Source organism: Salvelinus namaycush, chromosome 9 (assembly GCF_016432855.1).
Source record: "Salvelinus namaycush isolate Seneca chromosome 9, SaNama_1.0, whole genome shotgun sequence".
Lineage (NCBI taxonomy): Eukaryota > Metazoa > Chordata > Actinopteri > Salmoniformes > Salmonidae > Salvelinus > Salvelinus namaycush.
The window spans coordinates 29,736,900-29,750,721 of NC_052315.1; the positions used below are offsets into that span (position 1 = coordinate 29,736,900).

At 40.5% G+C, this 13,822-nt stretch overlaps 1 protein-coding gene across 1 annotated transcript in view; it reads right to left on the bottom strand.

Moving 5' to 3' along the window:
* Nucleotides 1–10,018: 10,018 nt before the first annotated feature.
* Nucleotides 10,019–13,822, bottom strand: part of LOC120053938 (nuclear receptor ROR-alpha A-like) — a 276,935-nt gene continuing 273,131 nt past the window's right edge. Inside the window, exons 10-11 of the mRNA XM_039001256.1 lie at nucleotides 10,768–10,880; nucleotides 10,019–10,356 (exon numbers count right to left, since the gene is read on the bottom strand). Coding sequence (XP_038857184.1) covers nucleotides 10,192–10,356; nucleotides 10,768–10,880 — 278 coding nt within the window. The 3' untranslated portion in view covers nucleotides 10,019–10,191. The remainder of the gene's footprint in view (nucleotides 10,357–10,767; nucleotides 10,881–13,822) is intronic.

Here is a 13,822-nt window from a genome sequence, read left to right on the forward strand (position 1 = left end):
GTGAACATGGATTATAGGGTTATGTCAGTGTACATGGATTGTAGGGTTAGGGTACATGATGAAGATAATCATTGGTTAGGGCCAGTGTACATGAATTTCACACACAGGGAAAATGACCCCATCTACTGGACGCAGGCCTTATTGCAACTTCAATAAGGCCTGTGGACAGATTGTTCTGTTGGCATGGTTTGCCACTTTCTTCCACTTACAGTCAATTCATTATTAATTGACTATAAGTGGAAGAAAAAGGCAAACCTATTGATTCCCAAAAAATTGGTTTTCAGAAATGAACTTCAACATTCCTGTAATTTTGAAAATAAGCATGATTAGGACTGAGGCCAGGATTGAATCACATCAGTGGTAACCTGTGTTAGCAAAACAAACACGTAGCTTTTCATTGCTTTTGTTTAGGGGTGTCGGAGGTGAAATCCACAATTGGATCCACAAATCCAAGTCGTGTTAGTAGAAATATCATTCAGCCGCATTACAAGTTTGAACACTGGAATGTGTGAGGTAATCTACACCTCAAATAGGCTGATATAAATCAAAATGATTTAGCTTATTTATTTTAAATTTGAGTGTCATTATTTCTATATCACCTACACTTTCTTGCTCTGAACTTCTAATGCGGGTTTGATATAGGGATGGTTTTAGTGACAGCCGCTCATGGATTTGGCAGCTCTAATGCAGTTACACCTCTGACACCACCTAAACAAAAGCAATGAAAAGCTATACGTTTTTCAGCTAAAACACGTTGCCGGTGACCTATGTGAGAATGCTGTAAATTGACTACAGCTCAGCGTTCAACACCATAGTGCCCACAAAGCTCATCACTAAGCTAAGGACCCTGGGACTAAACACCTCCCTCTGCAACTGGATCCTGGACTTCCTGATGGGCTGCTCCCAGGTGGTAAGTGTAGGCAACAACACATTTGCCACGCTGATCCTCAACACTGGGGCCCCTCAGGGTGCGTGCTTAGTCCCCTCCTGTACTCCCTGTTCACCCACGACTGCGTGGCCAAGCACGACTCCAACACCATCATTAAGTTTGCTGACGACACAACAGTGGTAGGCCTGATCACAGACAACGATGAGACAGCCTATATGGAGGAGGTGAGAGACCTGGCAGTGTGGTGCCAGGACAACAACTTCTCCCTCAATGTGAGCAAGACAAAGGAGCTGATTGTGGACTATAGGAAAAGGAGGGTCGAACAGGCCCCCATTAAGATCGACTGGGCTGAAGTGGAGTGGGTATTTCTTGAACTGCATTGTTGGTTAAGCATTTCACAGTAAGGTTGTTGTTGTATTCGGAGCATGTGACAAATAAAATGAGATTTGATTTGATCAAATTGAACCCTGGCCTGTATCAGGTAGGCCTAAGGAACCTGTATATTGAATTACTGCAGTGCCTTCAGAAAGTATTTATACCCCTTGACTTATTCCCCATTTTGTTGCGTTAGAGCTTGAATTTAAAATGTATTAAATATTTACATTTTTTCACCCACCTACACATAATACCCCATAATGACAAAGCAAAAAACAGGTTTTTAGAATTTTTTGCAAATTTATAGAAATACAGTCATGTTTAATTTACATAATTTTTAACACCCCTGAGTCAATACTTTGTAGAAACACATTTGGCAGCGATTACAGCTGCAAGTCTTTTGGGGTAAGCCTCTAAGAGCTTTCCACACCTGGATTGTGCAACATTTGCCTATTATTCTTTTCAAAATTCTTCAAGGCCTGTCAAATTGGTTGTTGATCTTTGCTAGACAACCATTTTCAGTTCTTGCCATAGAATTTCAAGTAGATTTAAGTCAAAACTGTAACTCGGCCACTCAGGAACATTCACTGTCTTCTTGGTACATTAAGCAACTCCAGTGTATATTTGGGCTTGTGTTTTAGGTTATTGTCCTGCTGAAATGTGAATTTGTCTTCCAGTTACTGGTGGAAAGCAGACTGAACAAGGTTTTCCACTAGGATTTTGCCTGTGCATTCCATTTATTTTTTGGCCTGAAAAATTCCTCAGTCCTTAACGATTACATGTCACGTTCCTGACCTGTTTTCTGTTGTTTTGTATGTGTTTAATTGGTCAGGGCGTGAGTTGGGGTGGGTAGTCTATGTTATGTGTTTTCTATGTTGGGTTAATGGTTTGCCTGGTATGGTTCTCAATTAGAGGCAGGTGTGTGTCGTTTCCTCTGATTGAGAGCCATATTAAGGTAGGTTGTTCTCACTGTTTGTTTGTGGGTGAGTGTTCCTGTGTCTGTGTTTACCACATGGGACTGTTTCGTTTGTTCGTTCGTTTTAGGTAGTCTGTTCCTGTTCGTGCGTTCTTCGTCTATATGTAAGTTCGTTTGTTTCAGGTCTGTTGCCTTCGTTTATTGTTTTGTAGTTTGTTCTAGTGTTTTGTCAGTGTTTTCGTCTGTCATTTAAATAAATTAGTATGTATTCCTCACCTGCTGCGCCTTGGTCCGTTCATTCACCACAAGACGAACGTTACATTACAGGCATACCCATAACATGATGCAGCCACCACTACGCTTGAAAATATTCAGGACAAAAAGTGAATTGCTTTGCCACATTTCTTTAAAGTATTACTACTTTAGTGCGTTGTTGGAAACAGGATGCATGTTTTGGTTTATTTTTATTCTGTACAGGCTTCCTTCTTTTAACCCTGTCAATTAGGTTAGTATTATGGAGAAACTACAGTACAATGTTGTTGATCCATCCTCAGTTTTCTCCTATCACAGCCATTAAACTCTGTAACTGTTTTAAAGTAACCATTGGCCTCATGGTGATCCCTGAGTGGTTTCCTTCCTTTCCGGCAACTGAGTTAGGAAGGATGCCTGTATCTTTGTAGTGACAGGGTGTATTTATACACCATCCAAAGTGTAATGTTTGTTTCTTTGTTTTTTTATTGTTTTTTTGGGAGGGGGGGATTCAAAAATACAATCTACCTGCAGTGAAGCCGCTCAACATTTACATTACATTCAGTCATCTAACAGATTCCCATCCGGAGCGACCCACAGAAGCAACCAGGGTCAACGCCCTGTTTAAGGGCACATCGACAGATCTCCCACAAGGTCAAAAACGGGGATCTGAACCAGCAACCTATCAGCCACCGGCCCAAGCTCCCAACCGCCAGGCCACCAGCCCTCCAAGATCCCCCCAACAACCAACAAAATGAACAAAATACAAAAAAGACAAAGAGAAAGGAAAACAGAAAAAAATGCAAAAAACAAAAGATATCAAGGACAACAAAAATCATAACAAGGCCAACTGAATACATTTGAGTGCATGTATGGTGCATGTAAGAGTAATTAATAACTTCACCATGCTTAAAGGGATATTCCAATGACTGCTTTTTTATTTTGGCCCATCTACCAATAGGTGCCCTTCTTTGGATGGCAATGGAAAACCTCCCTGAGGGACCTTATAGATAATTGTATGTGTGGAGTAGAGATGAGGAAGTCATTCAAAAATCATGTCAAACACTATTATTGCACACAGTGTGAGTCCATGCAACTTATTATGTGACTTGTTAAGCACATTTTTACTCCTGAACTTATTTTGACTTTCAAAAAACATAATTCCACTTTGACAAAAATCTCAATGTAATCAATTTAAAAAATTTGGGCTGTAACACAACAAAAGTCAAGGGTTGTGAATACTTTCTGAAGGCACTGTATCTGTGTAGTCGCAGGGCTCTCCAACCCTGTTCCTGGAGAGCTACCGTCCTGTAGTGTTTTTGCTCCAACCCTAATCTAGCGCACCAGATTCTAATATAGCTGGTTGATAAACTGAATCAGGTTAGTTACAACTGGGGTAAGATTGAAAACCTACAGGAGGGTAGCACTCCAGGAACAGGTTTGGAGAGCTCTGATGTAGTGTATTGTATAAAAGGAGACAGACAATAGAGAGACAACCAGAAATTAAGAGCCCATTACAAGCGGTAAATTTTATTATGGGATAACAGCACATAAAGCACATCTAAAATCGATGTGTCCAATGCACTTTTAATAAAGGTAATATTAAAGGTACAGTTTCTAAGTACAATATAACAACATTCATATTAGAATGGAAAGTATTTAAAAGACAACATTACATTTCTTATTTTTCTTTACACCTGTATGTACAAAATGAATCAAAATACTTATTTCCATATTTAAGAATCAGACAAGAAGGAGCAAAACTACTTTTGTGAATAGACTACCTGCTAAAGAGAATTCAAAAGAGCTGGATAAAAAGGTACATGATCATCTGTTCCCATCATAAGTAGCAAACATGTGACTTAAAAATTTGTGACAACCACATACCGGTTTCTGCTTTCTACAGTTCATACTGCTTTCACAAGGAGAAATATCCCACCCACACTCGAGCCATCATATTAAGTTATCCTAACCCCTTGAGCTTACATTAAACACAGAACATTAAAGAAATTCAGATGTGTTGTATGCATCTTTTGCATACACATGAATATTTGAAATACAATGCATTAGTCAATTATCTGTTCTCAATAAAGAAATCATCATTTTATGATCACAAAACAAAGTGAAAAACATCAACGTGGATTGTCCATTTTTTTGTAAAATCCAGAACCTGGATCAGCAGGTCATCTTTTATGCAATATTGTCAGCCAGAATGTACTTCATCGATTTGACAATTTTACATTACTACATCCTTCCCAGTTATGCTACTCAGACAAGAGGGAGAAACGTATTTATATAATCTGAATATCTAACATGGTGCCTTAAATAAACAAGAAAATGTGTAATTTATAAAGACAGAATATGAAAAATGTAGTAACACATAGGCGACAGTTAACCTACGTGCAAATACATTGTCAGCTGAGTACATGTTTGGAAAAAAAAAACAATAACAATTGAATACCATTTATGCATCCTGTAACACTGAGAGGCACTCAGTGTAGTACATTGTGTATTATTGCAAGCACATTCTGGCTGATATTTGCTACTGAGTGAAAAGAAGAAAAAAAAGGTTACAAAAAATGTCTAACCTCTAACGGTGATCTTTTTCATGTACATTTTTTCTAATAACACAACGGTGGTGCCAAAGGTCTAAACTGGTCTAAACTGGTCTAAAAGAAAAACACTGTTTCAGGGCAGACTAACTTTGAAATAAGGAAGCCATAAAATGGCTGTTTTAAATGGACAGTACTTGGACAGCACACTACTTTCCTATGTAAAGTAAAGTACTACACAGCTTAAAGAGGTAAATACTCCGCATTTGCAAATATGACCAGCTACAGCCTCAGCAAGTGTTTTTTTACAATCAGAACAAAGAAAAACAATACTGCTGTTTTAGCCTTTTCTTTCAGAAATCAGAAGAGCAACCTTAAATAATAACCTGTTCATTAGTAGATACTGGTTTTGATAATAATTTTTAAGTGAGAAGGAAATAAGAGCCTTATCCCAGGACTAGCACACTGATACAGGTACTGTACTGGCTGGGTTTTGAAGTAAATTTACCACTATCATAATCATTATCATTACCATGATTATTTATTGTCCTAATATCAATAATGCACCAATACTTTATGAAATGAATGGACTAATAGGGTGGCCAAGTCTAGGAATCAAGACTTTGTCCACAAAATGAACTTACCTAGCACCACACATCAAGATAACACAAAATAAATGTTGGCACACCCTACCACTATCAATCTAATCCTAAAGGAGAGAAGCATACTAAAATCAGAGAAATTGTACAGCATGGTGTATTTGATAAACATATAAATATTTGTAGGCCTTAGTAGCAGTATTTTCTCCTTACCTATAAAGACAGAAGTTACAAAGTTACCTTTATACATGTGATCAATAATAACATTAAATATTGTGGATTAAAAGCTGAGGATGAGGGAAAGAGAGAGAGAAAGAGAAATGAAGATATACAGTTTACAGGCCATATGAGGTTTTATCCTCCATCTGGGAACAGAACCAATCAAATATACTGATTAAACAATATAACAACCAGAACCAAATAACACAAATTAAAACAAAAACAAAAGTGATAAATAAGAGGTGTATTTACATGCAGATGTCCAAAGCCTATGCACAAAATTAAAATAATGCACCACATATTATTGCTTGACATTCGATTATGGCTAGAAGTTTTTTTTCTCAATTTTCCATTTTTACTATATTCTAAAATGTTTTGTTTTTTTAATCTTAAAACTGTATTAGCTGTGCTTTGGAAAATGAGAGTATTGTTAAAATGCAATTCAACTGACTGATAGATCTGGGTAACACTTCAATACAGCACAGTTGTAAGCATGACATCACACATACCTTTACAATCTATATTCTATGGCAAATAAATAGGAGTCCCATGATTCCTAGGCAGTCAAATCATCTCAAGATAACATGTATGACATGCAGGATGGTGTGTTGTTCCCTGTCAACTTGTCTCTTTTTCTACCAATTACTCTGCACTGAACACATCATGAGACTGAGTGGTTAGTCATTTGCTCCAGTGTGCTTTGAAGGACTATAAATTGTAAAGAGGTATTATGTCATGCTTATAACACTTAAACCCTATACGGGATGGAACAATCATTGTGTTACCGAATCCAGGGAAAGCCAAGACCTACCAGACTCCTCATTCACATAACCCTTTTCCTCTTAGTTTATTAAAGCCTTGTCTGGGGTTTATCTTATGCACACAGTGAGTACACAAACACACATACACATACACACACACACTATTGCTTGTTTACACGAGTGACACAGAGAGCAGAGACAGAAGGACCATAAGGTGTTATTCACATTGATAGACTAGCAGACTCAGCAGCAATCCTTTGATAAATATGTCTAAAATGAAAGCATGCAGGATGATGTATCCCTCCACGCCATGTGGGTGCAGAGATGTTTGTTGAAACGGTGACAGACACAATGCCTCTGATCATTTCCCATTGTCAAATCATTATTGCTATCAAACTGTACACAAACACAGCTTAAAAGGAGGCCATAACAACACAGGGAACAGACCTATAATTCAGGAGACAGAGAATGACATCTGTGTCTCAGGAAATGGGATTCCACTCCAGTGGCTACCTGGCAGAAACCTATAATAGTTACTTACACACAGCTACCAAATAGTTATTGGCTGAGAATATGCTAGGGGGCAAGCGTAGAAAAAGTAAAGATTTGACTGACTTAGTGAAAAGAAGGTACAGTACTGCATGTCCAATGTGCTACGAAAAAGTTAACCTGCCTCCTATAATAAATCGAGAGCCGTCAAAGAGTATGAGAAGCTCATAAATGAATGAAATATCAAAGCATACGCTACGCATACATTATGTCCAGAGGAAAGAGACCTGCTTCCCCGGTCTGTCTGTTTGTCTGTATGTTACCTCCCTGAGCTTCCATGTCTCTCTCACTGGGCCACAGGGCAGGCCCGCTATCACCTGGATTGTCAATCACTGTTTGAGACAGACTGGGTTTCATTGGTTGAAACAGACTGGGTTTCACTGGTTGGGAGTAGAGGCTACTGGTGGTCACCCAGGCCCTTATTTAAGCACAGCATTAATACAGCCTAAAGAAGAGATATTTTATATTGCGTAAGTATATTTGGTTTATCTAACACAGAGGGTAATCATAATAATACGTTTGTGACAATGGCCCTGGTGACATTGGAGTCCACATGAAGAACGTTATCATTGGAATTGTATCCAATAGAAATATAGTGTAGATAAAATAATAACTATTCTGTATGGCCAATGGGAAAACTGACTGTAAACATGGAAAAAATAAAGTTTGTTTTTGTTATGAGCTTGACTTTTAGTTCTGGTGCTTAGCCAACAGCCCCTTAAGTACTTTACATCAGCAATGGAAAATACTACTCAGTAATGAATTTCACATGTTCTTCTTAAAACCACTTAATATTGAACATCCCTGAACAAAACATAAACTAAACCTAATGAGGACCAACAACACAAGAGATCAAATTTCAAACAGAAAGCGTAAAATAACTCTTCCCTGAGGGGTGACAGCACAAGATTCTCTGTCTTGTACAAGTTTCACGGCAGAGGAATGATCGTGTGCAAAAAAATAAAATAACACTATGGTGAGGGTTGTGTCTAAACTGCACCCATGCTGTTATGGGTTATCTAAAGGGGTATCAGGATTAAATGGGAATTCTCTACAAGCCACCACTGACTTTTCTGGAATGTCAGAACAATTCATTCTATATTATGGACATGTAAACGGCAAAGCAGGAGCAACAACTACTATATGGCACATCCAGGGGGTGTTCTACCACTTCTCTACCACACTGACAAGAAAGACACACGCAACAAAACCACAACAACAAAGCATTCTGAAAATAGCACTTGTTCTACCATTGTCATGTTTCTCTACTAGTCATACAAACAGCTTCTCTAATTATTGCGGGAATATAGTAAGTACTACCTGACTTCTCTTTCTCTCCCCCTCTCTTTGAGTTTAATTCACTCTACATGTTACAAAAATAGAAGCTTTACTACCAGACAAGGCTTTGAATATCTCCTTCTTCCCCCTTTCCTTTTGTCCCATAACAAATGGCATAGCTTGGCTGAGGCCTTGGGGAAGAGGCAGTCACAGTCACTCCTCCACACTGATAACACAAACACACTAACGTGTAAGGGTAAACAGAAGGATCAACAGATGGTCAGAGGCCTGTGTGGACCACTCTCTAATCGGCATTGTACTGTATTTCAAAAGTTCTCTATCACATGGCCTTCTGTGTCTCTACTTTCCACTAGATGGAGATGTTGGATTGAGCAGAAACATCTTCAGAATGAGCAATTCAGCCCAGGTTTATTGTGCATGTGTGCTTTTGTTTGAGAGTGCATGCATGTGTGTCGGGGGTGTTAAACTAATAGGTGATGGAGTGAATGTGACTTGCCTGCCTCTCCAGAACATACCATCCTAGCAATCTCACAGCCAAACTCAAACTAGCCAAAACAAACCCCCACCCAGAACAGCATTGTCTGCAGCTCTCAGGACAAGCCTCTGTGACCATGGTTCAACTGGTATTTCTTGTGCACATGCAACACATCACTAGGTAATATACAAGTCTTAAATTAAAGAAAGGTGCAAATAAAAGTGCCTTATCAATTCAACAATTAAGAATTGTCTAACTACTAATATCATACATTATATTTAAAATAGAATCTATAAACATTACTTTTTTTCTGTATAGTAAGTACTTATACGTATACCCTGTAGTACATTATAAAACAGGTGGAATGGACCCTTATCGTTGTGGCGGTGCCCTATGTTTCTCCAGGGTATCTGTCCACACAAGGATTAATAGCAGATGGCCTTACATGATTTCACTAAGCAACCATGGTGGATGGAGTCTGACAGCTAAAATCATTGCGTTTTGACTAGAATTACCAGAATTCTACTTTTCTTTTTAGATGATTGTCCATAGAGAGGTGCCGTTTACATTGCCTCTCACTGAAGGAGCCCCTCTCAAAGTCGCTGCGAGTTCTCATTCTAAACACTGCATTCCAAACATACAACTAAACACAAGAGAACAGGGGCTGAACTTGACCAGGACATGCACATTAGCAGCAATGAATTTCCATTTGTGATTCTCACAGAAGCTTTACCAAGGATTAATGGAGGATAAACATGCCCTGGCAGCTATCTTCGTTGGTGTATATGATACAGGTTAGATTGAAACTGTATTCCAATGCAATAAGACATGGGACATTGAAGCTCCAGAGGAGAAGTGGAGAGCCAGATCGTTGGTTGCTGAGGAGAATTTTAGGTTAGGCATGTGCACAGACATATTCAATAATTTTCTCCATACAATAAATTATCTTTTGTGGAAACAAGTCAAATCAATGAGTGCTAACCAGTGTGAGACATCCTGGGAACATGCTGGAATGATGTGCATGAGAGGGTCAAGTTCATCCAAAGAGAAAGCATTGTCTCCAACTTTTCTTCAAGTCCCCTGGGCTTAGAGTCCCACCTGGGTTCTAAACGGAGACAACTAAACCCAGTGAAATAAACAGACAGAATCAAACCCCCCCCCAACCCTCCCCTCAAGAAAGAAAAATAAAGAAAAGTGTGCAGCGTGCCGTCCGTCCTGGTTTGTGCAGGGCACCGTTAAAGTGTCTCAGATTCATGCTCCCTATGACATTCCCCGCGTGGCCACACTAGCACCTGGCAAGGCTACTGGCTACCCGTCAATGGGCATGGACTGCTCAAAGTCCGATCCGAAGAGCTCCTTGTATAACGGGGGAAAGTGGGAACGCACAATGTCTGGGTATATTGCTTTGAAAGCCGTCAGCTTCTCTGTATGCCTGCTGCACAGCGCTCGCAGTGTTGACACTTTGCATATCAACTGTGTGAGAAAAGAAAAGAGACAGGCTGTTATTTAGATTCACAGTAAGGCAAGGACATGGAGATACGCTGAAGAAAAACATCTCTAAATTCACTTTCACACAGGGGCAAACAGACTGGTAAATATTGGTACAGGCACTCAAGCAGGGGAAATCTTGACACTTCTTATGGAGCTTGCATGCCATTGTTACATATCTTCTCATCTCTGCTCAAAAATATGAACTTAGTTTAGCTTGTGTATGCTGCCAACCATGAAATCTACTGCTTGATTTTCATACAATAATGGATCACTGTAAACAATCTTTTTCAGAGTTCAGGAGAGGTTTCGATAATCCAGCTGAGTTCAGGTCTTTATAGTGTCCCTTATAGATGACAGATATAGTTAGAGTAGGTGTATGGGTGTGAGGTGTACCTTGGTGAGTATGCCATCCTCTCTGTGGTTCTTCTGCAGGACATGCTGCAGTGCCAGCTGGATCTTCTGCTGGAGTTTCTCCACCTTCACCTTCTCCTGGAGCCAGGACCGGTCTACACAGAGAAGAAGAAACACACTCATTATCAGCACTGCAATGTTTACAGAATCTACAGTGGATGAATACACTGAGTGTACCAAACATTAGGAACACCTTCCGAATGGCTCACATCAACACCATTATCCCAGAAACCCTAGACTCACTCCAATTCGCATACCGCCCCAGCAGATCAACAGATGATGCAATCTCAATTGCACGCCACACTGCCCTTTTCCACTAGGACAAAATGAACACCTATGCGAGAATGCTGTTCATTGACTACAGCTCAGCATTCCCCGCAAAGCTCATCACTAAGCTAAGGACCCTGGGACTAAACACCTCCCTCTGCAATTGGATCCTGGACTTCTTGACGGGTCGCGCCCAGGTAGTAAGAGTAGGCAACAACACATCTGCCACGCTGATCCTCAACAAGGAGGCCCCTCAGGGGTGCGTGCTTAGTCCCCACCTGTACTCCATGTTCACCCACGACTGCGTGGCCAAGCACAACCCCAACACCTTCATTAAGTTTGCTGACAACACAACGTGGTAGGCCTGATCACCGACAACGATGAGACAGTCTACAGTGGCTTGAGAAAGTATTCACCCCCCTTGGCATTTTTCCTATTCTGTTGCCTTACAACCTGGAATTCAAATGTATTTCTTGGGGGGTTTGTATCATTGATTTACACAATATGCCTATCACTTTGAAGATGCAAAATCCTTTTTATTGTAAAAGAAAACAAGAAATAATAAGAAAAAAACAGAAGACATGAGCGTGCCTAACTATTCACCCCCCCCAAAGTCAATACTTTGTAGAGCCAACTTTTGCAGCAATTACAGATGCAAGTCTCTTGGGGTATGTCTCTGTAAGCTTGGCACATCTAGCCATTGGGATTTTTGCCCATTCTTCAAGGCAAAACTGCTCCAGCTCCTTCAAGTTGGATGGGTTCCGCTGGTGTACAGCAATCTTTAAGTCATACCACAGATTCTCAATTGGATTGAGGTCTGGGCTTTGACTAGGCCATTCCAAGACATTTAATGTTTCCCCTTAAAACACTCTAACGTTTCTTTAGCAGTATGCTTAGTGTCATGGTCCTGCTGGAAGGTGAACCTCCGTCCCAGTCTCAAATCTCTGGATGACTGAAACAGGCTTCCCTCAAGAATTTCCCTGTATTTACCGCTATCCATCATTCCTTCAATTCTGACCAGTTTCCCAGTCCCTGCCGATGAAGAACATCATCACAGCATGATGCTGCCACCACCATGCTTCACTGTGGGGACGAGTGTTCTCGGGGTGAAGAGAGGTGTTGGGTTTGGGCCAGACATAGCGTTTTCCTTGATGTCCAAAAAGCTACATTTCTGTCTCATCTGACCAGAGTACCTTCTTCTATATGTTTGGGGAGTCTCCCACATGCCTTTAGGCGAACACCAAACGTCTTTGCTTATTTTTTTCTTTAAGCAATGGCTTTTTTCTGGTCACTCTTCCGTAAAGCCCAGCTCTGTGGAGTGTACGGCTTAAAGTGGTCCTATGGACAGATACTCCAATCTCCACTGTGGAGCTTTGCAGCTCCTTCAGGGTTATCTTTGGTCTCTTTGTTGCTTCTCTGATTAATGCCCTCTTTGCCTGGTGGGCAGCCCTCACGTGGCAGCTTTGTTGTGGTGCCATATTCTTTCCATTTTTTAATAATGGATTTAATGGTGCTCCGTGGGATGTTCAAAGTTTCTGATATTTTTTTTATAACCAAACCCTGATCTGTACTTCTCCACAACTTTATCCCTGACCTGTTTGGAGAGCTCCTTGGTCTTCATGGTGCCGCTTGCTTGGTGGTGCCCATTGCTTAGTGGTGCAGACTCTGGGGCCTTTCAGAACAGGTGTATATATACTGATCATGTGACACTTAAACTCCACCTGTGTGCAATCAAACTAATTACGTGACTTCTGAAGGTAATTGGTTGCAACAGATCTTATTTAGGGGCTTCATGGCAAAGGGGGTGAATACATATGCACGCACCACTTTTCCGTTTTTCATTTTTTAGAATTCTTTGAAAGAAGTTCTTGTTTTTATTTCTCTTCACCAATTTGGACTATTTTGTGTATGTCCATTACATGAAATCCAAATATAAATCAAATTACAGGTAATTTAACAAAATAGGAAAAACACCAAGGGGGATGAATACTTTTGCAAGGCACTGTATAGGGAGGTGGTCAGAGACCTGGTAGTGTGGTGCCAGGACAACAACCTCTCCCTCAATGTGCTGATCATGGACTACAAGAAAAGGAGGGTCAAACAGGCCCCCATTCACATCGTCGCGGCTGTCGTGGAGTGGGTTGAGAGCTTGAGGTTCCTTGGTGTCCACATCACCAACAAACTATCATGGTCCAAAAAATTGGCAACTGCTCGGCATTCGACCGTAAGGCGCTACAAAAGGTAGTGCGTACGGCTCAATACATCACTGGGGCCAACATTCCTGCCATCCAGGACCTCTATACTAGGCGGTGTCAGAGGAAGGCCCAAAAAATTGTCAAAGACTCCAGTCACCCAAGTCATAGACTGTTCTCTCTGCTACTGCATGGCACGCGGTATCAGAGCACCAAGTCTAGGTCCAAAAGGCTCCTTAACAGCTTCTACCCCCAAGCCATAAGACTGCTGAGCAATTAATCAAATGGCTACTCGGACTATTTACATTGACACCCCCCCTTGTTTTTACACTGCTGCTACTCGCTGTTCATTCTCTACTTTACCCCTACCTACATGTACAAATTACCTCAATTACCTCGACTAACCTGTATCCCCGCACATTGACTCGGTACCGGTATTCCCGGTATATAGCCTTGTTATTGTTATTTTATTGTGTTACATATTTACTAAATAAACTAAAGTAAAAAAAAGTATTTTCTTCAAACTGCATTGTTGGTTAAGGGCTTGTAAGTAAGTATTTCACGGTAAGATCTACACC